Raw genomic sequence first — 24792 nt, 5'->3', positions numbered from 1 at the left:
ACACCCCCATCCCCCACACACCCCCATTCCCACACACACACCCATCCCCCATACACCCACCCCATCCCCCACACACCCCCATACACCCACTCCATCCCCCCCACACTCCCCCACCCACACCCCCCATCCCCCACCCACACCCCCCATCCCCCATACACCCACCACCCCCTCCATCCCTCACACCCACCCTCACCCCCTCCACCCTCCACCCCCTCACACTCTAACCCCCGCACCCCACCTCACCCTCCCGCCCGCACCCTCACCCTCCCGATCTCTCGCCCCCCGCTCACTCACCCCCCCACTCCTTCTCCCACCTGCTCCGCCCCCGCACCCTCATCCCCCCCCGCACCCTCATCCCCCCCCGCACCCTCATCCCCCCCCCCGCACCCTCATCCCCCCCCCCGCACCCTCATCCCCCCCCGCACCCTCATCCCCCCCGCACCCTCATCCCCCCCGCACCCTCATCCCCCATATCCTTATCATCTCACTCAAACCCCCATCAGTATTCCCCTATCCCTGCTCTGTATCCCCTTCACCCCACCCCCTCACCTCACCCCCTCATCCCCCTCACACCCCACCCCCTCATACTCATCACCCACATCCTCCATCATCATCAGCCCCTCAACCTCAATAACACCCAATCCTCATTACCCCACCCCCATCCCTGCATCTTCATCACCCACACTCTCCAATCCTCGTCATCCCAATCCTCATTGCACAATCACCCCATTCTCATCAACCCCCACCCTCTGTCCTCAACACCCCACATCCTCATCACCTACCCCCGCCTCCCACCCCCACTCATCCTCACCCCATCATCCCCCTATGCACCCCTAATCACCCCAGCCCGGTATGTGTATTTGCCTGAGAAAGTTCAGATATTTGTGAGACAGCAGTTTGGAGTGGCTGCACCATGTTCATAAAAAAGTGGTAAACCTAGAAATAATCAAGTGTAATATAAAGCTAAAAGTAGATTCACAAATGTGAATATCTCGTGGTCACTCCACTTGTGTTTGCGCTTCAGTTAAATAGACTACATCTACCTAAAAATGCCTTTTATTTCATTTGACTTTATCTCACATTTGTAACCGTTTCTGGAAGTTGCCACAAAAGAGGGTTCTTGTATTAATTACTGTTCTAAATTTCCTTGGGTAATGGGAAATGGTTGCATCCATTAATTGGTTTCCAGAATTGCTGAACAGTTAATGTTTGCAGCTGAGATTTCACAGTGAATGCCATATGATTGGATGTATAACAATATACTGTGAAATCTTTCAGACAGCTCCAACACTGCTGCTGAAATAAATGTGGGAGGATGTGTATTTAGAGTTTTCAAAGACTTCAGATGCAAGGTATTTAAGCAAGACAGCAAGCAGTATTCAGAAAGTGCTTCATGTGTAATATGTTTTTATATTTACTCTGATAAAGGCTGTTTACTAATCAATTTTGATGTCTCTGACCATAAAGCTAATTGGTAAGGCAGCTGGAGACTGAACACTGCCATTTCATTGAAGGATAAGTAGGAATTTGGTCAAGAAATCATCATGTTGTGGCTGTACACTACATGGGTGAGGCCACCTTTGGCATACTGGTTCAATTCTGGTCACCCTGCTATAGGAAGGCTGTGAAACCTGAAAGGATTCAGCAAAGATTTACATGTATGTTGCCAGGGTTGGAGGGTTTCAGCTACAGGGAGAGTCTGAATAGGCTGGGGCTATTTTCCCTGGAGTGTTGGAGGCTGAGAGGTGATCTGATAGAATCCCTGCAATGCAGAAACAGGCCGTTTGGCCCAACAAATCCACACCAACCCTCCGAAGAGCATCCCACCGTACCCACCCTATCCTTGCATCCCTGCATTTCCCATTGCCAGTCCACCTAATCAACACATCTCTGGACACTATGGTCAATTTAGCATGGCCAGTCCACCAAACCTGCAAGACTTTGGACTGTGGGAGGAAAGTGGAGCACCTGGAGGCAACCCAAGCAGATGCTGGGAGAATGTGAAAACTCCACACAGACTGTCGTCCAAGGCTGGAATCAAAGTCGGGTCCCTGGTGCTGTGAGGCAGCAGTGCTAACCACTGAGACATATAAAATGATAATTGGGTGAATAGCCAAGGTCTTTTCCTCAGAGTAGTACAGTCCAAAACTAGAGGGCATGTGTTTAAGATGAGAGGGAAAGGTTTAAAAGGGGCAGTGTTTTCATGCAGAGGATGATGTGTGTATGAAATGTGCTGTCAGAGAAAGTGGTGGAGGCTAATACAATTACAATATTTACAAGATATCTGGATGGGTCCATGAATAGGAAGGGTTAAAAGGGGTATGGGCCAAATGCTGGTAAATGGCACTAGATTAATTTATGATGTGGAGGTGCCAGTGTTGGACTGATGTGGACAAAGTTTTAAAAAATCACACAATACCAGGTTATAGTCCAACAGCTTTATTTGAAAGTACAAACATTCAGAGTGCCGCTCCCTCATGCAGCTAGTGAAGCAGGATCATAGGACAGAGAACTTATAGTAAAAGATTGAAATGTCAAATAACTGATGCGATGTATTAACAAACCTAGATTGCTGTTTAGTCTTTAATCACTGAGAATCCCCATGACTTTCAAAAGTCTTAAAGTGGTTTGCAACCATTCAAATACTTTTGTATTCAAGTGACTGTGGTTGTTTCCAAACACATTTTTTGTATCAATATTGAGAGACTTTAAATGCATTTGATGTTTGTTTTTGTCTCCAAGTTTAGGTTGTGAAAATGCCGAGCTCTGCCAAATCAGAACCTTTTCTTGTAAAATTCATAAAATCAAAAGGGAAAGATTCTGAATATTTCACAAAAGCATATAAGGTTCGTTTCTATAATAATATTTAATGTTTAAGCCTTTCTTAATTTTAACTTAATTCATTTCATAGACTTTTTTTTCTGACTTGCAGGCTATTAAAGAATTTAAATCTGAGGACTTTCTGCAGATGATACATGAAGATGAAGTATTTAACTTGAAAGTAAAAGACAGCTCACTTTATATATGTGACCCATTTGAGGGAGATGCTTACGATCACCTGAAACAGGTGTGTAGTTTTGTGTTTCGCTCTTGTAGAGTGTTGTTTTGAAGTTGTTATATTGAGCTTTTCTTTTAAGTATGGCCGGAACCCAAATAGAAAGCCCCCTGTCACATCCATTTTTACCATTGGTGGTCCCACAAGGCAGCAGGATTTAGTGACCAACCAGAGAACCATTGTGACCTGTAAACCAACTGCTAGAATTCATAATAAGCTGCCATATGATCTAGTGTTCAGCGGGTGAAGGGATTTATAATTTATCAGATCACGTTTAGATTACAAACTACTAAACAAGTTTATTGAGCACTGAACTGGTAAATAAACAGCCCTCGATACACACAATGCATAGTAATTGCAATTTGCACTAACGTTGACATTTTAAGATAACTGTTATTCTCCACAATCCTCTGGCATCAAATTGATCATCGAAAGATGGTTCCTTTAGTTCTTATAAGGCTATCTGTTATGCCGGAATCATTGATCAGATACTAAACTTCAGGCAGACCTTTCAGTGTTCAACGTTGAACTATTCATTGACATTTCCAGATGCTTTTTAAAAACTCTCTGGTAATGTAAAAGTTACTACGTTTAACTGTATTAGTTGCTTAGTAAAGCCCAGGGCTCTTAATTTATTGAAGGAGCATGATTTCTTTAGAAAGCTATTGATCTGTTCCAGTTACTAAACAATTTGTAAAGCAAATCACTTTGCAATGGAAGTAGCATCAGATATCCTGCCATTATCAGCATACCTAGTAACACGTGAGGTCTGCAGATGCTGGAGATCAGAGCTGAAAATGTGTTGCTGGTTAAAGCACAGCAGGTCAGGCAGCATCCAAGGAACAGGAAATTCGACGTTTCGGGCCAGAGCCCTTCATCAGGAATGAAGAGAGTGTGACAGGCAGGCTAAGATAAAAGGTAGGGAGGAGGGACTTGGGGGAGGGGCGATGGAGATGTGATAGGTGGAAGGAAGTCAAGGTGAGGGTGATAGGCCAGAGTGGGGTGGGGGCAGAGAGGTTAGGAAGAAGATTGCAGGTTGGGAGGGCGGTGCTGAGTTTGAGGGAATCGACTGAGACAAGGTGGGGGGAGGGGAAATGAGGAAACTGGAGAAGTCTGAGTTCCTCCCTTGTGGTTGGAGGGTTCCCAGGCGGAAGATGAGGCGCTCTTCCTCCAACCATCGTGTTGTTATGTTCTGCTGATGGAGTCGTCCAAGGACCTGCATGTCCTCGGTGGAGTGGGAGGGAGAGTTAAAGTGTTGAGCCACGGGGTGGTTGGGTTGGTTGGTCCAGGCGTCCCAGAGGTGTTCCCTGAAGCGTTCCGCAAGTAGGCGGCCTGTCTCCCCAATATAGAAGAGGCCACATCGGGTGCAGCGGATGCAATAGATGATGTGTGTGGAGGTGCAGGTGAATTTGTGGCGGATATGGAAGGATCCCTTGGGGCCTTGGAGAGAAGTAAGGGAGGAGGTGTGGGCACAAGTTTCACATTTCCTGCGGTTGCAGGGGAAGGTGCTGGGAGTGGAGGTTGGGTTGGTGGGGGGTGTGGACCTGACGAGGGAGTCACGAAGGGAGTGGTCTTTGCGGAACGCTGATAGGGGAGGGGAGGGAAATATATCCCTGGTGGTGGGGTCCGTTTGGAGGTGGTGGAAATGACGGCGGATGATACGCTGTATACGGAGGTTGGTGGGGTGGTAGGTGAGAACCAGTGGGGTTCTGTCTTGGTGGCGGTTGGAGGAGCGGGGCTCAAGGGCGGAGGAGCGGGAAGTGGAGGAGATGCGGTGGAGGGCATCGTCGATCACGTCTGGGGGGAATCTGCGGTCCTTGAAGAAGGAGACCATCTGGGCTGTACGGTATTGGAACTGGTCCTCCTGGGAGCAGATGCGACGGAGACGAAGGAATTGGGAATATGGGATGGCGTTTTTACAGGGGCAGGGTGGGAGGAGGTGTAGTCCAGGTAGCTGTGGGAGTCAGTCGGTTTATAGTAGATGTCTGTGTTGAGTCGGTCACCCAAGATAGAAATGGAAAGGTCTAGGAAGGGGAGGGAGGAGTCTGAGACAGTCCAGGTGAATTTGAGGTCGGGATGGAAGGTGTTGGTAAAGTTGATGAACTGTTCAACCTCCTCGTGGGAGCACAAGGCAGCGCCGATACACATGGGCCCCAGCTATGCCTGTCTCTTCATAGGATATGTGGAACAGTCCATCTTCCGCAACTACACTGGCACCACCCCCCCACCTTTTCCTCCGCTACATCGATGACTGTATCGGCGCTGCCTCGTAGCTTAGAGCAGTTGACAGTTAAGCAAACATCACGTGTATGCTGATGTCAGCAAAATAAGGGCCAAAGAGATCATACGTAAAATTTCTTTTTTATTTCTCTGTGGCATAATGTTGTGCTATTAGAAATGGATTCTCCCAAAAATTTAAAATGGTTTCCGAGATAGCTCTGAACAATAATGGTTGAGTACTGGTAGTTACAGGGAATTACTTAGAACATTGAAAGAAATGTGATGCAGCAACATCAGAAAATGGCCAAAAAATGTGTGGTATTAAGAGTGCCATTCATGGCCTCAGGATGTCTTAAAGTGCTTTGCAGCCAGTTAAATACTTTGTGGTATAAAAGCAGGAATTGGTGGAGAAACTCAGAATGGTCTGACAAAATCTGTGGGAAGAAAGCAGAGTTCATGTTTTGGTTCTGTTGTCTCTTCATCAGATAGGGTGGCTCCGCGGTATAGTAATTAGCACTGATGCCTCAGTGCCAGGGCCCAGGGTTTGATTCCAGCGTTGGGTGACTCTGTGCGGAATTTGCATGTTCTCCTTGTGTTTGTGTGGATTTCCAACAGATGCTTCAGTTTCCTCCCATAGTCCAAAGACATGCAAGTTAGGTGGGTCAGCTATGCTAAATGCAGGGTTATGAGGAGAGAGGAGGAGGATGGTTCTGGGTGGGATGCTGTTCAGAGGGTTGGTGCAGACTTGATGGGCCAAGTGGTCTCTTTCTATACTACAGGAATTCTATGATTCTAGATGATGCTAATCTAGACCTGATTAGTTTCTCCAGCAATTTCTGTTTTTGTTTCAGATCTTCAACATTTGCCACTCTTTGTTTTATTTTGTGGTGTAGTGATTTGTTAATGTGGGAAGCTTGGCCTTCCATGCACACAGCCAGCTTTAAGGAATATCAGAGAGGAGCAATGGGGGAGGGGGGAGGTGTCCATGGAGATCAAGGCTTCAGCAGCTGAAGGCATAGCCATTAACGGTGATGCAAATAAAATGAGATATTAACAGGAGATAATGAAGCACGTTTCTTATTTGAAACTAATTTATTTGGGTTTTCAGTTGGTACACAGAATGTGCACCTTTGTGAAGTTGTAATATTTCAGTTTTACTGTAGCAATAATTGCCATCTTATACTTTGATTTGCCTTTTTTATATGCAGCTTGGATGTAGAATTGTTGGCCCACAAGTGGTTGTATTTTGTCTTCAGCAACAACAGAGTGTACCTGAAGCTGTACATCCTGTCTACAGTATGGTCATGGCTGATGTGGTGGTTTCATGCACCAGTTTGGATAAGCAAACCAGGGTATGTATTTCATGGCAGTGCTATTAACTTCAGCCTTAGGTGTACACAATTTTCAGAGATAGTGATGCAAAGGCCTTTGAACTTGTATTGCACGATGAATTTCTGACAGGAACCTACAAATTAGGTGGCTCCAAAGGTACTATAATTAGCAGATCAAAAGCTATGTTTTCTTGCCAAGTTTCAAACTCAGGAGAGAATTTCGGTTGCAATTTAATTTCTAAACCATATACTATAAAGGCTTCTGTCAACAATTTTTTAGTAAAACTCAATGCTAATTCAATTGCTTCATTGTGTGAAAGGCTCAGAGAGGTCTCTGTGATAAGTTGTTCTATAGTACCAATATTATGTTATTTAAAATGACAACTAAGAAAATGTTATTGTTTTTACACCTGATGTATATTACGTAAAATTAATGTCATTTTTGTTTTCAGTCCAAAGGTATACTTACTGGGCCATACTACTTTTAATCTATTATCACAAATGCTGCTGCCTGCATTTGTAATAATTTGAACATGCCCAAAGTTTTGAAGTGAAATTTGTATTCCTAAAAGGCTCACGACACACTGTTTTAATTATTACTTGCTGGGAGACTGAATGATTTGTGTATTATCTCCTAAGGATGATGTACATAAACAAGTACAACTGATGGGTGGTCGGATCCTTCGAGATTTCAACATCTCGGTAACTCATCTGATAGCTGGAGAGGTTGGAAGCAAGAAGTATTTAGTAGCTGCCAGTCTGAAAAAGAAAATTTTACTTCCATCCTGGGTTAAGGCATGCTGGGAAAAAGCTAAAAAGGGGTAAGTATCCTTGGCAGATTGTACTTCCTTTCAAGTTTTTTTAAAAGGAGATGTTAACTCCTTTTAAACACGAAAAAGACTTTGTTGGAAACAGCAGTGAACATGAATCAGTAAATAGGTTTTAACATGGAATGAACAAATGTGAAAGGCTATGAAGAAAGGGCAATGGGATTATGGGGAAAAGGATAATGGCTAGCTCTTTTTAAATGATTAATAAAAGTACTGCATCTTTTTTCCATGTTGAACAATTTTGAGACACTAATTATCACATTATTAAATAGATTTTTAAAATGTCAAAAATTAACTTGCAGGGTGTGCAGGTAAAACTGGAGAATATTAGGGTTGCTTTAAAAATGTTGCTATTGACTTGAAGTGCTGTGTGCTAAGTGAAAAACTGCTACTTTTTTTAAGTAAGTGTAACTAGATTTGAAAAGTAGTTCAGAAGATGTGAAGATCTTGAGTTGTCCCCAGCTGACATTAAGATATTATATAAATAATTTTTGTTCTTGGTGACTTATTGATGTTGAGGAACATAAATGAAGTAACGGTCATACTGTTTGTATTGATTTCACTCACTTTAGCTTTCTTTCAAACAGCATCATTAGCCTAACAGATGTGGATATGGAGGAGCACCTCTGTCCTCCATTCCTTGGCTGCACTATCTGTGTAACTGGGCTGAGTAGCCAGGACAGACAGGAAGTACAGCGGCTTACCTTGGAGAATGGAGGCCAGTACTCCGGGCAGCTGAAGATGAATGATTGCACACATTTGATTGTGCAAGAACCTAAAGGTAAAAATGCCATATTCATATCATAGCTTTTATATTTTGTATCATTTTCCATAATGAACAAAACTGTATAATATTCCTTTTCTGCTTGTCTTTATTGCCATGGCTGTTCTACATATGCAGGAAGTAATATGGAGATTGTCAACTGTTCACTAATTTCTGCAATCCCATTTTCTGAAAATGGGACTCTGTTTTACTTGTAAATGCGATTTAATCAACGTGCAGTTAAGCTAATGAATAATGCATATAAAGTATGATATATTAAAGTGATGATGAAAGCCAGCGCAGTGAGATTGATAGGACTACTATGGATTGATTGTAAATCTTATTGACAATTTGATATTTCTCATAGTGGGAATACTGCTTTGAAGTATTGCAAACAGCTTGCTCTGTATTCCAATTTGCAAGATTAATGCTGTTAGCATATATAATTCCCTCTTCAGGCCCTTGTATTATTCTGTGCAGCTTCTTTCATCAATAAACAAAGAATTGCAACACCTTAGACTTACTTCGTGCTATTCTCTGTCTGGCTTTTAGATATGATTTGAAATAGTTGTTTGTAGCTCTTGCTAGTTTTGAGAGAAAATTGCTTTCGAATTTAAAGTGTCTGCAGTGAATTGTTTTCAGTCTTTTTACAACTTTATCTATATCTTAACAGAAATATTTTTCAATAATTATTTTCACATCAAAGACGGTAGATCAAATTCCCCTGGTTTTATAAGATCATAAGGAAAAAGGAACATTCATTAAATCCTCTCTGCCATTCATTAAGTTCATGATCTGATTGTGGTCTTACTGTGCTTTCCTTCCTATCCTTTGACCATAACTCTCAACCAAAAACCCATCAACTCAGCCTTGAATATATTCATTGATTCACCATCCACTGCTGTCTGGGGAAGAGAATTGCAAAGAAAAACAGCCCTCTGGGAAGAGAAATTCCTCTTTACGTCTTTCTCAATTGGGACATTTTTAAACTGTACAGTCTGTTAAATTCCTTGCAAGAGGAAACCTCCAAACATGTACCCAGCAATCCATCCTCAGAATCTTCTGTCACCTCTTATTCCTCTAAGCTCTGAGTATAGGTTCAACCTATTAAACAAAGGCACATAGCCCACATCCCCCATGTCCTAGGAATCCAGTTAGTGTACCTTCTCAGAAGTGTTTCCAATACATGGGTTACTTCCTTAAGTAAGGAATCAATTCTAAATCACCTTTGTTTAATGCTACCATATATAATTTTCTGTGGTTCTGGAATTCATTTCTAGTTTAAGGCTTCCCTGCTTTATGTTACTGGGCACAGCTCTAGTTGCCCTTGTGCATTTAGTTAACTGAACCACTTGTTCAGTGGTAACCAGTTCAATAGTTAGCGGTCGAAGTTTATGTGGTAGGTAGGTAGGATAGTAGCAACAAATGCAGACCATGTCACCTGTTGAACCTGTTCTGCTGCTCTGTAAAATCATGTCTAGTCATATCATCATTATTATTCTGACTAATATTAATTACCGTGTTGTTTTCAATATTCGTCTGTTCTGTGTCTAGGCCAGAAGTATGAATGTGCAAAAAAATGGAATGTATACTGTGTATCTATCCAATGGTTCTTCGATTCTATCAAGCATGGTACTTGCCAAGATGAAAGTAATTATAAAGTTGAATCTGAAACTAAACCTACAGAGGTAGCTCCAAGCACTTCAACTCCAACGAACTTGGGAGATGCACTGAGCTGTAAGTAGAATATTGATGTGTTCATTCCCCTTTCTTAAATTTTATAGTACCATTTTAAATTGTATATGTGAGCTGTTTCCATTTCCTTTATCATCCAATTCTCTAATTTATATTTACATGACTAATCACTTGCTTCTTAAAGAGCTGTTATGGTCAACGGACTCTACCTGCATAGTTCATTAAATATGGTCTCTTCATTGAAGGTCGCAGAGTAGATTAGGAAAACATACAGGGTCTTTGACTTTTTAAATAGGGACAGAGTGTATAAAGAACAATATAGTGCAAAACAGGCCCTTCGGCCCTTGATGTTGCACCTACTTGTGAATTAATCTAAGCCCATCCCCCTACACTATCCCATCATCATCCATATGCTTATTCAAGGACTGTTTAAATGCCCCTAATGTGGCTGAGTTAATTACATTGGCCGGCAGGGCATTCCAAGCCCTTATCACTCTGACTAAAGAACCTGCCTCTGATATCTGTCTTAAATCTATCACCCCTCAATTTGCAGCTATGCCCCCTCTTGTAAGCTGATGCCATCATCCAAGGAAAAAGACTCTTACTATCCACCCTATCTAATCCTTTAATCATCTTGTATGTCTCTGTTAAATCCCCTCTTAGCCACCTCCTCTCTAATGAGAACAGACCCAAGTCACTCAGCCTTTCCTCATTAGATATTCACTCCAGACCAGGCAACATCCTGGTAAATCTCCTCTGCACCTTTTCCAATGCTTCCACGTCCTTCCTGTAATGAGGTGACCAGAAGTATACACAATATTCTGAGTGAGGCCACACTAGCATTTTGTACAGTTGCAGTATGACATCACGGTTCAGGTATGGAGAAGGGCTCATGCCCGAAACGTCGATTCTCCTGCTCCATGGATGTTGCCTGACCTGTGCTTTTCCAGCAACACATTTTCAGCTCTAATCTCCAGCATCTGCAGTCCTCACTTTCTCCTAACAGCATTATCAACTTGGGTGGCAATCTTCAGGGATCTATGTACATAGACATCAAGATCCCTCTGCACATTCACGCTACCATGAATCTTTCCATTGACCCAGTATTCTGCCTTCCTGTTATTCTTACCAAAATGAATCACCTCAGTTATCTGCATTGAACTCCATTTGCCACCTCTCAGCCTAATTCTGCAGTTTATCCAAGTCCCCCTGCAACCTGCAACATTCTTCCGCACTGTCTACCACTCCACTGACTTTAGTGTCATCTGCAAACTTACTAACCCATCGACCTATGCCTGCATCTAAGTCAATTATAGAAATGACAAACAGCAGTGGTTCCAAAACAGATCCTTGTAGCACACCACTAATAACCAGACTACAGACTGAATATTTTCCATCAACCACCACTCGTTGCCTTCTTACAGAAAGCCAGTTTCTAATCCAAACTGTTAAATCACCCTCAATCTCATGCCTCTGCATTTTCTCCAATAACCTACCATATGGAACCTTATCAAAGGCTTTACTGATGTCCATGAACACCACATCAATTGCCCTACCCTCATCCACATGCTTGGTCTCCTCAAAAAACTCATTGAGGTTTGTGAGACATGACCTGCCCTTGGCGAAAGCATGTTGACTATCTCCAATCAAATTGTTGCTTGCTAGTTGATTATAAATCTTACCTCTTATAATCCTTACCAAAAACATTTTCTACATCAGATGTAAGGCTCATTGGTGTACAATTATCTGGTCATCTCTACTGCCCTTCTTGAACAAAGGCACAACATTTGCAATCCTCCAGTCCTCTAGTACTAAACCTGTAGACAATGATGACTGAAAGCTCAAGGTCAAAGCCTCCGCTATCTCCTCCCTAGCTTCCCAGAGAATCAGATAAATCCCATCCGGCCCAGGGGATTTATCCACTTTCACACATTCTAGAATTGATAACCGCTCCTCCTTACTAACCTCAATCCTTTCTAGTCTAACAGCCTATATCTCAGTCTTGACAATATTGTCCTTTTCCTGAGTGAAAACAGATGAGAAATATTCCTTTAGCACCTCTCTGATCTCCACAGGGTCCAGACATAACTTCCCACTTCATTCTTTGACTGGCCCTATTCCTACCCTAGTCACCCTTTTATTCCTCACATACCTGAGAAAGCTTTAGGGTTCTCCTTTACTCTACCTGCTAAAGACTGCTCAGGTCCCCTCTTTGTTCTTCTTAATTTTTTCTTTAAATCCTTCCTAGCTAATCTGTAACTCTCCATTGCATCTTCTGAACCATCTCGTCTCAACATCACATAAACCTACCTCTTCCGTTAACAAGGGATACAATTTCTTCAGTAAACCAGGGTTCCCTTACCTTTTCACTTCCTCCCTGCCTATCAAGGACACACAATATCTGTTCCTTAAACCTGCTCCACATTTTGATTGTCCCCATCCCCTGCATATTGCTACCTCATTCTATGTCCCCTAAGTCTTGCCTAATCGCCTGTGGTATGTACCTATCTCTTTCCATCGCTAAACAGTAACCAAATTATGGTCACTCTCTTCAAACTGCTCACCTACTACTAAATCAAACACCTGGCCTGATTCATTACCAAGTACCAGATCCAGTGTGGCCTCTCCTCTTGTTGGCCCTTCTACATACTGTGTCAGGAAACCCCTCCTACACACAGTGGACAAAACTGATCCATCCGACATACTAGAGGAATAGCATTTCCAGTCAATGTTGGGGAAGTTCAAGTCCCCGCATAATGACCACCCTGTTCCTTTCACTCCTACCCAGAATCGATTTGCCAATCCTCTCCACATCCCTGGAACTTTGCGGAGGCCTGTGAAAAAACTCCCAGCAGTGTAACCTCTCCTCTCCTGTTTCTAACCTCAGCCCATACCACCTCTGTAAACGAGTGCTCGTCAAAAGTTCTTTCAGTCCCTATTATACTGTCCTTGATTAACAAATCCACACCTCCCCCTCATTTACCACCTTTCCTGATCTTAATGAAAGATCTAAACCTTGGAACCTGCAACACCTATTTCTGACCCTGCTCTATCATGTCTGAAATGACCACAACATCGAATTCCCAGGTACCTATCAATGCTGTAAACTCACCTACCTTATTCTGGATACTCACGGCTTTGAAGTAGACACATATCAAACCAGCTTGCTGTCTGCCAGCACACTCCTGTGGCCGTGAAATCCTGTCCATGTCCTCCCTACTCTCATACCACTGTGTAATGGGACTACACCACAGGTTCCCATCCCCCTGCTGAGCTAGTTTAAACCCACCTGAATAGCACTAGCAAATTTCCCACCCAGAATATTAATACCCCTTTGGTTCAAGTGAAGACTGCTCTGTTTGTCGAGGTCCCACCTTCCCTAGTACAAAAGCAAAGAAATTATGATGAACCTGCATACAATTCTGCACAGCTAGGATATAGCATCCAATTCTAGGATTAGACTTTAATAAGGATTAAAAGCCCATTAAAAGGGCGCAGAAAAGATTCACAAGAACGTTGCATGTGTTATAAAGATGTGGGCGTACTTACCTTTTCAAGAGAGTTAAAAGCTAGCAGAGACAGGACCAAGTGTTCTCAATAAGCGACAGTGTAACAGGTGCTCCAGCTACTTGAGTAGCTGATCACTTGGAAACGACAAAACAGATTCGAATTAAGCCAATTCGAATTTAGTATGTTGACAATCTTAAAAACCAATGACACAATCCAATGTTTTGGGGGTATAAGACCAGGGAAAATTGAACAGTTGAGAGGAGAACTGCCAAGCTACCAGCATGTAAAAAGGCAGCCTGAAAAATAGCTCTGTTAAAAATACCTTTATCGATCAGTCACCTGTGAAACAGAATCCCTAAGAAGAAGAAAAGACGCAGGAAGATCCAAATAGAAGAACCAAAAGCTGCCTGGTTTTCAGATAAGTTTTGTTTTGTAAATCTTAATTGAGAGTTTTATCAGACTGGTATTGTGGAAGGGGAAGGTAAACAATAAGTTTGAAGATGGAATTGTAAATAGTTGTTATTTAATTATTCTCTGTTATACTTTAAGAAATAAAGTTAATTTTTACTTAGTTCTTGGCGCCTCGAATTTTCACAGATTGCTGCATGGGGTAAATCTTTTTTTTTGGTTTTAAATGAAGCAGGAGAGTTTACCCCATGTCGTAACACATGCTGAAAAATTGAAGGTTTAGGAACAGATTGGAACAAGCTAAGATTGCTCTCTTTGGACAGTCAAAAATTGAAGAATTTCATTAGAAATTTTCAAAATCATAGGGGATATGACCAGAGTTCATAGGTCAAAACTATTCCTCTGAGAGGCAGGATTGAAAATTGGAATGAAGTGATTGATGAAGGAAGCAATGGTAACATGGGAATTTTTTTTTACACAACCAATGTTTAGTATCTGGATTGCTCTGTTTGTGGTGGAGGGAGATTCAATTAAAGCCTTCAAAACAAAATACACAGCACTACAGGAGATTGGAACAAATGAAGTTAATTGCTTTTACAGAGATCAGAGCTGAATGGCAGCTTCCTGTGTCGTAACCATTCTATAATTCTAAAGTTAAGTTAATTCTAAAGATCAAACTAATGTTGGCAGCTGGTGGAATTTAAAATCAATTAATAAAAATCTGGAATAGAAAGCTAATCTTAAGTAATCAGTTGTCAGCATTTTTTTTTGATTGCTGATATCCTCGAGGGAGGAAAATCTGACATCTTTACCTGGTTTGGCCAAGATGTTACCCCAAACCTGCTGTAATTTAGTTGACTCTTAACAGCCATCTGAAATGCCCTCAATTCAAGGCTATTTGGGGATGGGCAACATGCCACATTATATGAAAGAACAATAATAATGAGCTGTCCCTCAGTGATGCCTTGCAATACAAGGGGGGCATTTTCTTATTTCTCTACTTAAATGTAATTTGTGGGAATGTTTTTCTCGTTTTTGGTTGAGCTGTGCTACGGGAACATTAAGATATTGTCCATTTCAAGATACAGCCTCCTGTTATATAAAACAATCTCTTCATTTATCATCAGCAGCACCACTAGCACTTAAAACTGATTTGATAGGCTTTTGTCAGTTGAATTTTATTAGCATCTATGGGTTTTCAGTCCTTAGAAAAGGAAAGTTAGTTTACTTTACATAGCTGTCATGACTGACTTGGGACTTCATGCTAATGTCGAGCCCTATTGTTCCCAGGATTTCCACAGATGTGAAAATTTAATTAAACTACCAAAATGTCCACTTACTTAAATGTCTGATCATGTTTAAAGAAATACAGACCAATTTTTTGTCATTAACAAGAAAATAATTATTGCAACCAAACTAATTATCTTAACTAAGGGCAGAAAAAAACAAAATGAATTATTAATTTATGATTATACAACTTTTGCCTGTTTTAAATTTCCCCATAGATACACTGAAAAATGGACAATACAAATATTATATTTGGAGGGAAAGAAATGTCAGGGAAACCCAGTCCTGTAGAATCGATCCACATCTCAAAACCGGATATGTTGGTTTCACAATTCTTTTGATTCTTTGGTGATGCCATGATGTTATTTGCACAGCAATGTTTAGTGTTTAGTTTACTGGTTAATTTGTAGGGTACAGGATTGACCTTTCTCCTTTGTGTTTTAGAATTACTCTTTTCAGTGTCGCTGAATGTAGTTTTCCTGCTCTTTCAAACGAGAATTGGAAAGAAAACTTTTTTTATAAATATTTCTATTGAAAAAAGATTTTTAACTTTTTTACAATATTATAAAATTACTGCAAAATAGTATAACAATCTTATAATAACAATATCAATAAACTAACTACTACTCTATCCCATAAACAGTTTAAAAGAAAAATTACAAAAGGTCTACCTGTACTATGATTCAATAAATAATTAAACAAAATAAACTAAATTAAATTAAATTGAACCAAGGTAAATTAAATTAAATTGCAACACTCAACACAACCCATCACTAGGAACATCAGTTGGCATACCCGTAGTTATTTGGGATTCTTCCTCTCAAGGGCCCTTGGCCTGCCAGAAACCGCCCTTGCGGCAACACAAAGGCCCTAATCAATATGGCTGACAAGTCTGCGGCTATATAGTTGGAAAAGGGTCACCACGCCCTATAAAAAAGTTCAGTTTTCTGCTGCACCATACTTCTAAGGAAGTCTAGGAGGATATGCTCCATAACTAACCTATGCCACCCTAAAAGTCCTGGGAAATTTTCCAATATCCAGCTCATCAGAGTGTTCTTCCTCCCACAATGAGAGAATATTAATCAGTTTCTTCCCATGCGCATCTAAAGTGGGCAGATTCAGCAAACCCAAGAGGAAGCACCAATCTACCTTGACCTCTGTTCCCAAGACCGCTTCCAAAACACTCGCTATAGCGCCTCAATACCTACGAAGCTTATGGCATGACCACAAGCATTGGATAAGAGTACCAATATCTGTTTTACATTTGGACACATTAGAGAGGCTCCTTTTCTTAAATTTTGCAAGCCGCCCTGTGGAGAACCTTTAGTTGCATAGCCTGCATCCTATTACAAATCGAAGTCTTCCCCTCGTTCTCCAAATACCCTCCCATGCCTCTGATGAGATCTCCACCCCCAGTTTCTGAGCCCAGATCCCGCAGAGCTGCTCAATGTCCTTCAAGACACTGCCTCCTAATGAATGGTAGAGGATACTGGTTGAGAGAGTACCTGTGGACTGAAGTACTCCTCTCCAAATCAGACTTAAAGGGATTAGCCAATAACGTAGTCTTTTTCTGTACAAAGTCCCTAATCTGAAAATAACGAAAGAGGTCCCTACTGGAGAGTTCATATGTCTGGCTCAGCCAATCGAAACACAACATGACCTCCCCCTCAAATAAGTCTCTCACTCAGGAAACTCCCCTAGATTCCATTAGCCTAAAACCAGAATCCATCGAGCCTGACCGGAATCCTGGCATTCCTACTATGGGAGAAAAAAGGGAAGTTTTATGTAAATTGCCCTTGCTTTGTCGTATCATTCTCAGTGTTAAGGACAATCTGGTTTCTGCAATGCTCCATGACAGTCCTCATCTTGTCGATAAACAGCAAATTAATGAGAAGGTGTTTTACCTGGAAGGCCTCGGTATCCAGCCAAATTGACCTTTGGTCCTGGCAAGCCCAATCAGTCACATAATAGGGAACTTAATTGGTATTTCTTAAAATCTGGAAAGTCCACCCCCTGTGGAAGCTGCAAGTTAGCAAACTTAATAAGAGACCACCTGTGGCTCCAGATGAAAGTACCAAGCCAACTGTTTAGCCTCTGTAGAGCTTGCCTAGGTAGTGTCAAAGGGAGTATTCGCATGGGATATAATAAACGAGGAAGAACATTCATTTTAACCAGAGCTATTCTACCCAACCAAGGTATCAGAAGAGCCTCCCAGCGCTGAAGGTCCTGTCTTAGCAACTGTGCAAAATTAGCTTTGTATAATTGATCAAAGGCCGGAGCAATAAAAATGCCTAAATATAGGAAACCTTCCTGTGACCACGTGAAAGGGAATCCGAATACACCCCGAAGATCGGGTACTGTGACAAGCCCTCTCACAGGCATGGCCTCCGACTTCATAAAGTTGACATTATACCCCAAGAAAGAACTAAATACAGGGAACCTTGATTATCCAAACAAGATAGGAGGGCACTACTTCGTTTGGATAATCGATTATTCGGTTAACCGATTAAATGCCTTTCCTCTGGGGCTTGGTGTTTTTAAAGTCTGCTCCCCATTCAGGAGACTGCAGTAGCAGTTGCTGCCCTTGCCCCGCCCGCCACCGTCCAATACTGCCCCCCGCCCGCCCCAACCTCGTTCAACATCGCCCCCACCCCCCTCGCCCTTTCCGCCCTGGCTCCCCTCTGGTGCAGCCAGACTGGACACCAACAACAAGACTGCTGCTGCTGCCTTTGTGGGGTAAGTCTCCAAACAGTGTGTGCACACGCGCGCACACACACACGCACACACATTTTACTTCAACGTTTTGACAGATTCCACATTTACCCTGCACAGGACAACATTGGAGAGATTATCTGGGGATGAGGAGTTTAGGGTACACCCCTCTGTAGAACTCCAGGGCAAGTGTGTGGGAAGAGAGAGGGAGGGCAGGAGGTCAGTCATTTGGAAACAATGCCTGTTTAATCCCTGTAAACAAAAGATGCGATCACTGTTGGAAACACATCTTTGATGTAATGTTTCTGTCGGTGCCTTGAGATCTCCATCGCATAATCCGATTTTTGGCTTATTGGCATTTGGATAATCGAGGTTCCTCTGTAAATTAATCATTTGTTGTAAATAGGGCACAGATATTGTCGGGTTAGATAGAAGAAGAGGAATATCATGTCCATAACGAATGATTTTATGCCCCCCCCCCGATCCACCTCTGGAGCAACTGTACTGGGGTCCCTCTGGATCGCTTCTGCCAATGGCTCAATCACTAATGTAAAAGGTAGCAGTGAAAGTTGGCACCCTTTTTTGACTGCCTCTATCAATACTAAAATGGTCAGACCGTATGCCATTAGTGAGAACCGCTGCTGTAGGATCCCTATATAACACTGCCACCCATCTGGCGAAGGACCCCCCCCCCCCCCCCTCCCCCAACCACCCACTTCCCAAGACCAAACCCTTCCAGAATATAAAAGAGGCCACTCCAGTCAAATACTTCCTTTGCATCCAGTGTGACCCCTAATAAAACCTGTCCATTCCTCCTTTACAATGGAGGGCAATATCTTCTCCAATTTTGAAATCCACATTTAATAATGATATGGGCCTGTACTAGTCACAATCCTGTGGGGCTTTCCCTCTCCTGCAAATAAGGGATATATTAGCTTCTCTTAGAGAGGGTGCGAGGCAGTCCTGACTGTACGAATAGTTGTACATGTCCAACATTGGCCCGGCCAGCATGTTTATAACCTACTGATAAAATCTGGGCCAATGCGCTTTACCACTCTGGAGCTGCGTCATGACTCACAGGAGTCATGGATTGTCAGAGGGGCATTCACAAGAGACTCCTGCTCTGAAGTTACGCCTGGGAGGTCCAAGGTCTTAAAAAAGGACTCCATCTGGGCCAACCTTTCCTCACAGCCCTCTGATCAGTACAATTCAGAATAGAATTTCCTAAATGTCGAGTTAATTGTTTTGGAATCGCAAGTGAGAGTACCAGCACACTCTCTGACGAATGTGATAGATTGGGGGCACTCGCCTTCCTGTCCAGATATGCCAGGTATCTACCCGGCTTATCACCATACTCAAATAACTTCTGTTTTGGGAAGGAGATAACCCTCTTTGCTGTTTGGGTGAGTGCGGAGTTCAGGGCTGTAATCCGCTGCACTTTGGTCGCAGACGGCCTGTCAAAGTATGCCATTTCAGCTGCCTTCAGCCTGGCAGCAAGCATTCGCTGCTGCCGTCCCCCCTCTCCCGCTTCTGGGTCGCTGAGTAAGAAATACTCAAACCCCTTGCATAAGCTTTTGTAGTCGCCTAAAACACAAATGGGTTACTGGCTGTATCCGAATTAGTATCCCAACAAATTTTAAATTCCTGAGAAAAATACTCCGTACACTTGCTGTCCTTAAGAAGAAAAGGATCTGTGCGCCAATGCCACAAGCCTCTGATCTTAACCTCCAGGTATACTGCCGCATGATCAGAAATGGCTATGTTCCCAATTCTACAGGACAGCATCAAATCCAAAAAGGCCAGTGGAGCAAAAAATATGTCAGTCCTAGTGTGGCACTTGTGTAAGTTGGAGAAGAAGATAAAGTCCCTATCCTCAGGGTGAAGGCATGTCCACCAGCACCAACTCCCCACTCAGGTCCACCAGTTGCCTGAATTGCGGGGAAATAATCGTGTGATGCGCTCCAAGGGTTATCAACCTGGGAAGTTCATCCGTTAAAAATTTGAGGGGGTGTGCCACGGGGCAGTATATATTCAAAATCCCGTGCTCTGTGTATTAAAGCTTTGAAGATCACAAACCACACATAGTCGTCCTTAATTTGGTCTAACAGCTGAAATGGGAAATATTTCTGGATGAGTATAGCTACTCCTCTACTTTTAGAATTAAAACAGCTGAACCCTCCCTGCTGAAACTTTAAATGCCCCTTATCACCTAAATGTGTTTCTTGTAGCAGGGCAACATTGACCCGTTCTTTTCTAAGGCTCGAAAGTATCTTCTTTCTCATAATCGGTGAATGACTCCCCTTAATAATCCAGGTGCACTATTTAAACAAACAACTAGCCATAGCCACCCGAGACAGCTCGTGACCCCTCCGAGAGGAAGAACCCTACTCATAACGCACTGAGTGAAAACAGTAAAAGATTCGTATAAACTAGAAAATACAACTACAAAAACTACCGAAACAAAACTTCTAAAAACTATTTCTACACTGAACCAACACATAAGAGGAGACTTTCCCCCTTGCCCACAGGGGGCGTTCACACTCCCCACTAACCCCTCCATGGCTCCTTCTCACTGAAGCTGCGCCCCAAACACAGGCAAAACAAAATTTAAAAAAAATCTTTTAATAAAAAAAATTAGAAGTGGGCATCCAACCCATCCCACCCGTACTTTGACCCCAGTCAGTACTAATATAAAAAAAACCCAAACCCCCACCCATCCCAGACCAAGAAAGAGAAAAGGGAATATAGAAGAAAGACGATGGGAGGGGAGAAGGAAGAGAAAAAAATGACCCCCACATATTAAACAAGCGAAACTAGCTAAACAAGGTAAACAACAGAGGAACAACATATTGCTTGAACCAGCCAGTCTGTTTTAAAGTGTTCAGGAAGTCCTTTGTCTTTTCTGATGAGTCAAACTTATACACAGACCCTCCATGGCTGAAACGTAACACTGCCAGATATCTTACGGAGTACTGAATATTCAGTCTCTCAGCCTCTTTACCTCATCAAAAGGCTTCCTCTTGTGGATCACAGCCGCTGAAAAGTCCTGGAAAAACATAATTATTGATCCCTTTTATATCAGGGCTTGTGGATCCTTCCCCAGTGATCTGGAAGTTTCCAAAGCCATTTGCTTATCTCTATAGTGCTGGAGTTGCACTAGGACCGGAGGGGGGGTGCTGGTCTGATCCAGGCCTGCGATGGGGTGGGCCTGCTTGACTCGCACTTGGCCGGCCTCGACCTCCAGTTCCAAGAACTGTGGGAGCCATTGCTCGATAAAGCTGACTAGCTGGCCTCCTTCCTCCCGTTCCAGCAGCCCAATCAGACCACTATTCTTCCAACGATCTCAATTTTCGTCAACTGCTCCACCAAACCCCGTACCTGTTCTCTAGGGCCTGAATCTGACCTGCCGAGGATTCTGCCGCAGTCTCCAAAGCCGTGCTCCGTTGCTCCACCTCCTCCATGCGCTGCCTGACACGCTGGATCTCCTACTCATGCTTTTGCAGCATGGCTGAGATCGGTTCCAGTCTGGTCTGGGTCTCCTCCATTGCTGATTCAATCTTGTCTCTGAGAGAAGGTTCTACTGCACAGATAAGTCCGCAGGAACATTTGCAGAGGCCAACATTGCGGCCGCGGGCATGTCCGTTGATACAGGAGAGTGCCCTGCTTGTTGCGATCCATGCGGCCTTTTTCTCTTGCTCATCTTCCTTGATCAACAAAACTAATACACATCAATTTTGAGGACCTAAGACTGCCAATTTATGCCACAATAGCTAAAGAAACGGAGGGTAAATGCACCTCCTTGCCTGACTTATAGTGCAGAACTCTGCAGGACAGACCTACTTGATCGTCACCATCTTGGATCTCTGGAAAGAAAACTCAGCGAGAGAGAGATTTTAATGCAGCCAGTTTCGGAAGGTTTAGTTGCTTCTCTGTTTGCATTTCCTTCATGGTCTTGCAGATTATCACAGATTGCATCAGAGGTTTGTTACTTTGCCAGTCTGTCTTGAGCTCATAACTGAAGGTGCCAATATGTCTGGCCTCAGTAACCCTAAGACATAACGTTGTCTTCTGTACATCAGTTAGCTTCACTTCAAGATGGAAACAACTCCTTGCATGTTCTCCCCTTTTTAAAACAGTGTCCATTTTTCTCATTTTCAAACAAAGGCTGAATACTCCAGATGCTGAAAATCTGAAACAAGCACAAAATGCTGAAGAAACTCAGCAGGTCTGTCTCAAAACGTTAACTGTTTCTCTCTCCACAGATGCTACCAGCTCTGGTGAGTTTCTCCAGCATTCAGTTTGTTCCTCATTTTCAGTCCACAGTCCAAAACTAAGAAAGATGTAATGCCTTAACATTAGTTGTACACTTGATGCTTTGGTTTTCACCTGCTATTTTTGGAGAGCATTTTGAGATTGTAATTTTGTGTTGCACTAATGAAATGTTGTATTGCATGCTGCAGTGTCATCCTGGGCTCTTTAATGTTTTGGATATTGTATAATTCCTTGGATTTTATTTTGTTTCAAGAATATGCTATTGGAAAAATATATACTTTTAAAAGTTTGCATATTTTTTAGATAATGAGCCAATATTTGACTTGAGCCAATATTTGACTTAAGCCAGTAATGCATATGATGTAATTTTTTTTCTTTTTCTCTTCCTTTGCCAATTATTAGCCCGACCCCTCTCCGATGTGAGTCATATTTCCAATATTAGCACAAGCTGTATAAATGAATCTGCATTCTCCTCTGCCATGGCTGCTAAACTTGAAGCTCCTGATGACCATCTTGAGGCAATAGATATTGATCTTTCTGAACTTCCTGAGGACTTGCTAGATGGATGTAAAGTAAGGAAACAACTTAAGCTGTGTCACAGGGCTGTTTGCACTGATGAAATATTGCATCATGGTAGATAGTTATGTTGGCATGAACTAGTATGTTGACCTTTTAATGGTTCTTGTTTGATTGCCATACATGTTTTGAACCAAACAGTATTCTAATTTTCCGCAACTGCTTTGCTAATTAATCTTGTTTAATTGTAAAAATTGCACTTTTGAATTTCTAACCTGGTAAATTATTGCAAATAAACTAATGTTTTTCAAAATAAAGTCTGATATGTACACCCATGCATATCTTGGTCAGATCTATTTGACTGGATTTAGTGGCAAGAAATTGGATAAATTAAGGCGGATGATCAATTTTGGAGGTGGTATTCGATTTAATCAAGTCTGTGAAGATGTTACCTATATAATCATGGGAGAAGAGGATAAGGAGTTAAAACACTCTCTCAACAAAATATCAAACAGGTATAGTCACTGCATGTTCTACACTTAAGGACAATAGGGAATAAAGTAGATATAATTTAAACTCTACCATATAATGTCATTTTGCGAGAAGTAGATTTCACTTGTGTCGTTTTCTTTTATTGGTTTGTGATGTGTAACTTCATCATTTGCTGATTTATTTTGCCTTTGTTGTCCTGCTTCATATATCTCTTTCCTCTTTTGCTTCTTATTGTCTTAGTTTTGTTGCAATTCATCTTTTTTCACTTATTTCTCATGTTGTCTGTTCTTTTTCTTTTCTGCTTCCCTTCACATCTTGCTTCCATCTCTGTTTATCTGTCTCTTTATGCACTTTGTTATTGAGGTAGCGAGTCATGGATCAGAGGAAGAAAACACCATAGATTGACCTTTGGGTATTGCATCATATAGATGACAGGAAGTATCTGCTAACAGATGTCACTTGACGTATGGGTAAGTGAGTAGTGCAGCGTGAACATAATAGCATCTACTATTTGAGGTATAAATTGGAAGCTTGTAGGTTTAATGGAGAGATTGGTGCCTGTGGTTAAAACAGTGGAGTTGCTTTAGATTGGTCTGGTGATTTATGTTGCTGTTGATTGGCAAAGGGTACTCTGGTTGAACTAGAAAGAGATCACAAACCTGATTAGAGGAAATAACATCAAAGATTTAAAGTTCTGGGTGGGAAATTATGTGATTATTCACAAACCTGGGAGAGGGTAAGATACAGGTTATAGGCGATACAGGGTGCAGGATCTCTGGTATGGAATAACTCAGAAATGGGTAAGACACCAATAGTTTTAGCACTAAACCAAGTAACAAATCACAGGTCAGGCATGCAATGGATACTTGTGCATCCATAACTCAATATAAGGCAGATACTCTCAGACTTACCTGTTAACCTTGAGTTCTTTTGCACTGGAAACTTATGGTACTCTGGACAATGCAGTTATACTTTTTCCTTTTGTCTCTGTTTTCCTCCCATTTGCTTCTTTGATCAATCACTCGTTTTCTCGCTCTCAATCTTCCACATGGTTGCCATTTTTTTAAACTTGTTTTCATATTTATTACTTCTGCACAGTTGGGGAATACGTGTTTTTAAATTGAGGTTTATTAACATTTTGTAACTTTTCTAAGTAATATTTGCTGGATTGATATTTGCATTAGGCCGTATGTGGTTACAGCAAGATGGTTAGTGGACTGCTTTTCCAAGAAGTGCCTTCTTCCTGTGGAGCAGTATTTCCATCCAAGCTATCAACCTGATATTCCGATACTGCAACGTCCCAGTATCCAAGCTCATTTGACTTTAAATGGCAGTAAGGCACGACGCACATCCACAGTCAGTCCTGACGGACAGCAGGAAGCAGATGATGATCTCCTGTTGCAGTACCTTGAGAACGACAAATCTGTAGGTTAGCGATTGATATTTATCTGTTCAAATTACATTTCAAGAGATGATATGATGATGTGTGATGTACTGTTTTCTTTTCCTGAGGGACCTGAATTTTGTGGGGAGTTTGCTACATGCCTTTCCATCTCTAATTGAATTTGATCAAATCTGAAAGATGTCCAAGCTTTTTTTTTCTGTGGTTCGAAGCCTGTCAACAACTCTCTTGAATCTGTTTGCATGAATACCAAAATCACTTTGTTGCACCACTGTTCAAACTCTCTTGCCTTTTATAAA

The 24792-nt window shown here is 42.2% G+C and overlaps 1 protein-coding gene across 3 annotated transcripts in view; it reads left to right on the top strand.

Annotated features, from left to right (window-relative positions):
• Window positions 1-24792, top strand: part of topbp1 (DNA topoisomerase II binding protein 1) — a 73361-nt gene that overhangs the window by 1468 nt on the left and 47101 nt on the right. For 2 of the 3 annotated variants that reach the window (XM_060849956.1, XM_060849958.1), the window contains exons 2-10: window positions 2748-2846; window positions 2933-3067; window positions 6484-6627; window positions 7246-7427; window positions 8024-8217; window positions 9754-9936; window positions 22486-22655; window positions 22951-23114; window positions 24276-24520. In XM_060849956.1, coding sequence (XP_060705939.1) covers window positions 2757-2846; window positions 2933-3067; window positions 6484-6627; window positions 7246-7427; window positions 8024-8217; window positions 9754-9936; window positions 22486-22655; window positions 22951-23114; window positions 24276-24520 — 1507 coding nt within the window. In that variant the 5' untranslated portion in view covers window positions 2748-2756. Of the gene's footprint in view, window positions 1-2742; window positions 2847-2932; window positions 3068-6483; window positions 6628-7245; window positions 7428-8023; window positions 8218-9753; window positions 9937-22485; window positions 22656-22950; window positions 23115-24275; window positions 24521-24792 lie in introns of all 3 variants that reach the window. The other variant, XM_060849957.1, reaches the window with a different exon arrangement.

Source organism: Hemiscyllium ocellatum, chromosome 34 (assembly GCF_020745735.1).
Source record: "Hemiscyllium ocellatum isolate sHemOce1 chromosome 34, sHemOce1.pat.X.cur, whole genome shotgun sequence".
Taxonomy (NCBI): Eukaryota; Metazoa; Chordata; class Chondrichthyes; order Orectolobiformes; family Hemiscylliidae; genus Hemiscyllium; species Hemiscyllium ocellatum.
The sequence above is the reverse complement of the archived record's forward strand: the minus strand, read 5'-3'. Positions and strand labels throughout refer to the sequence as shown.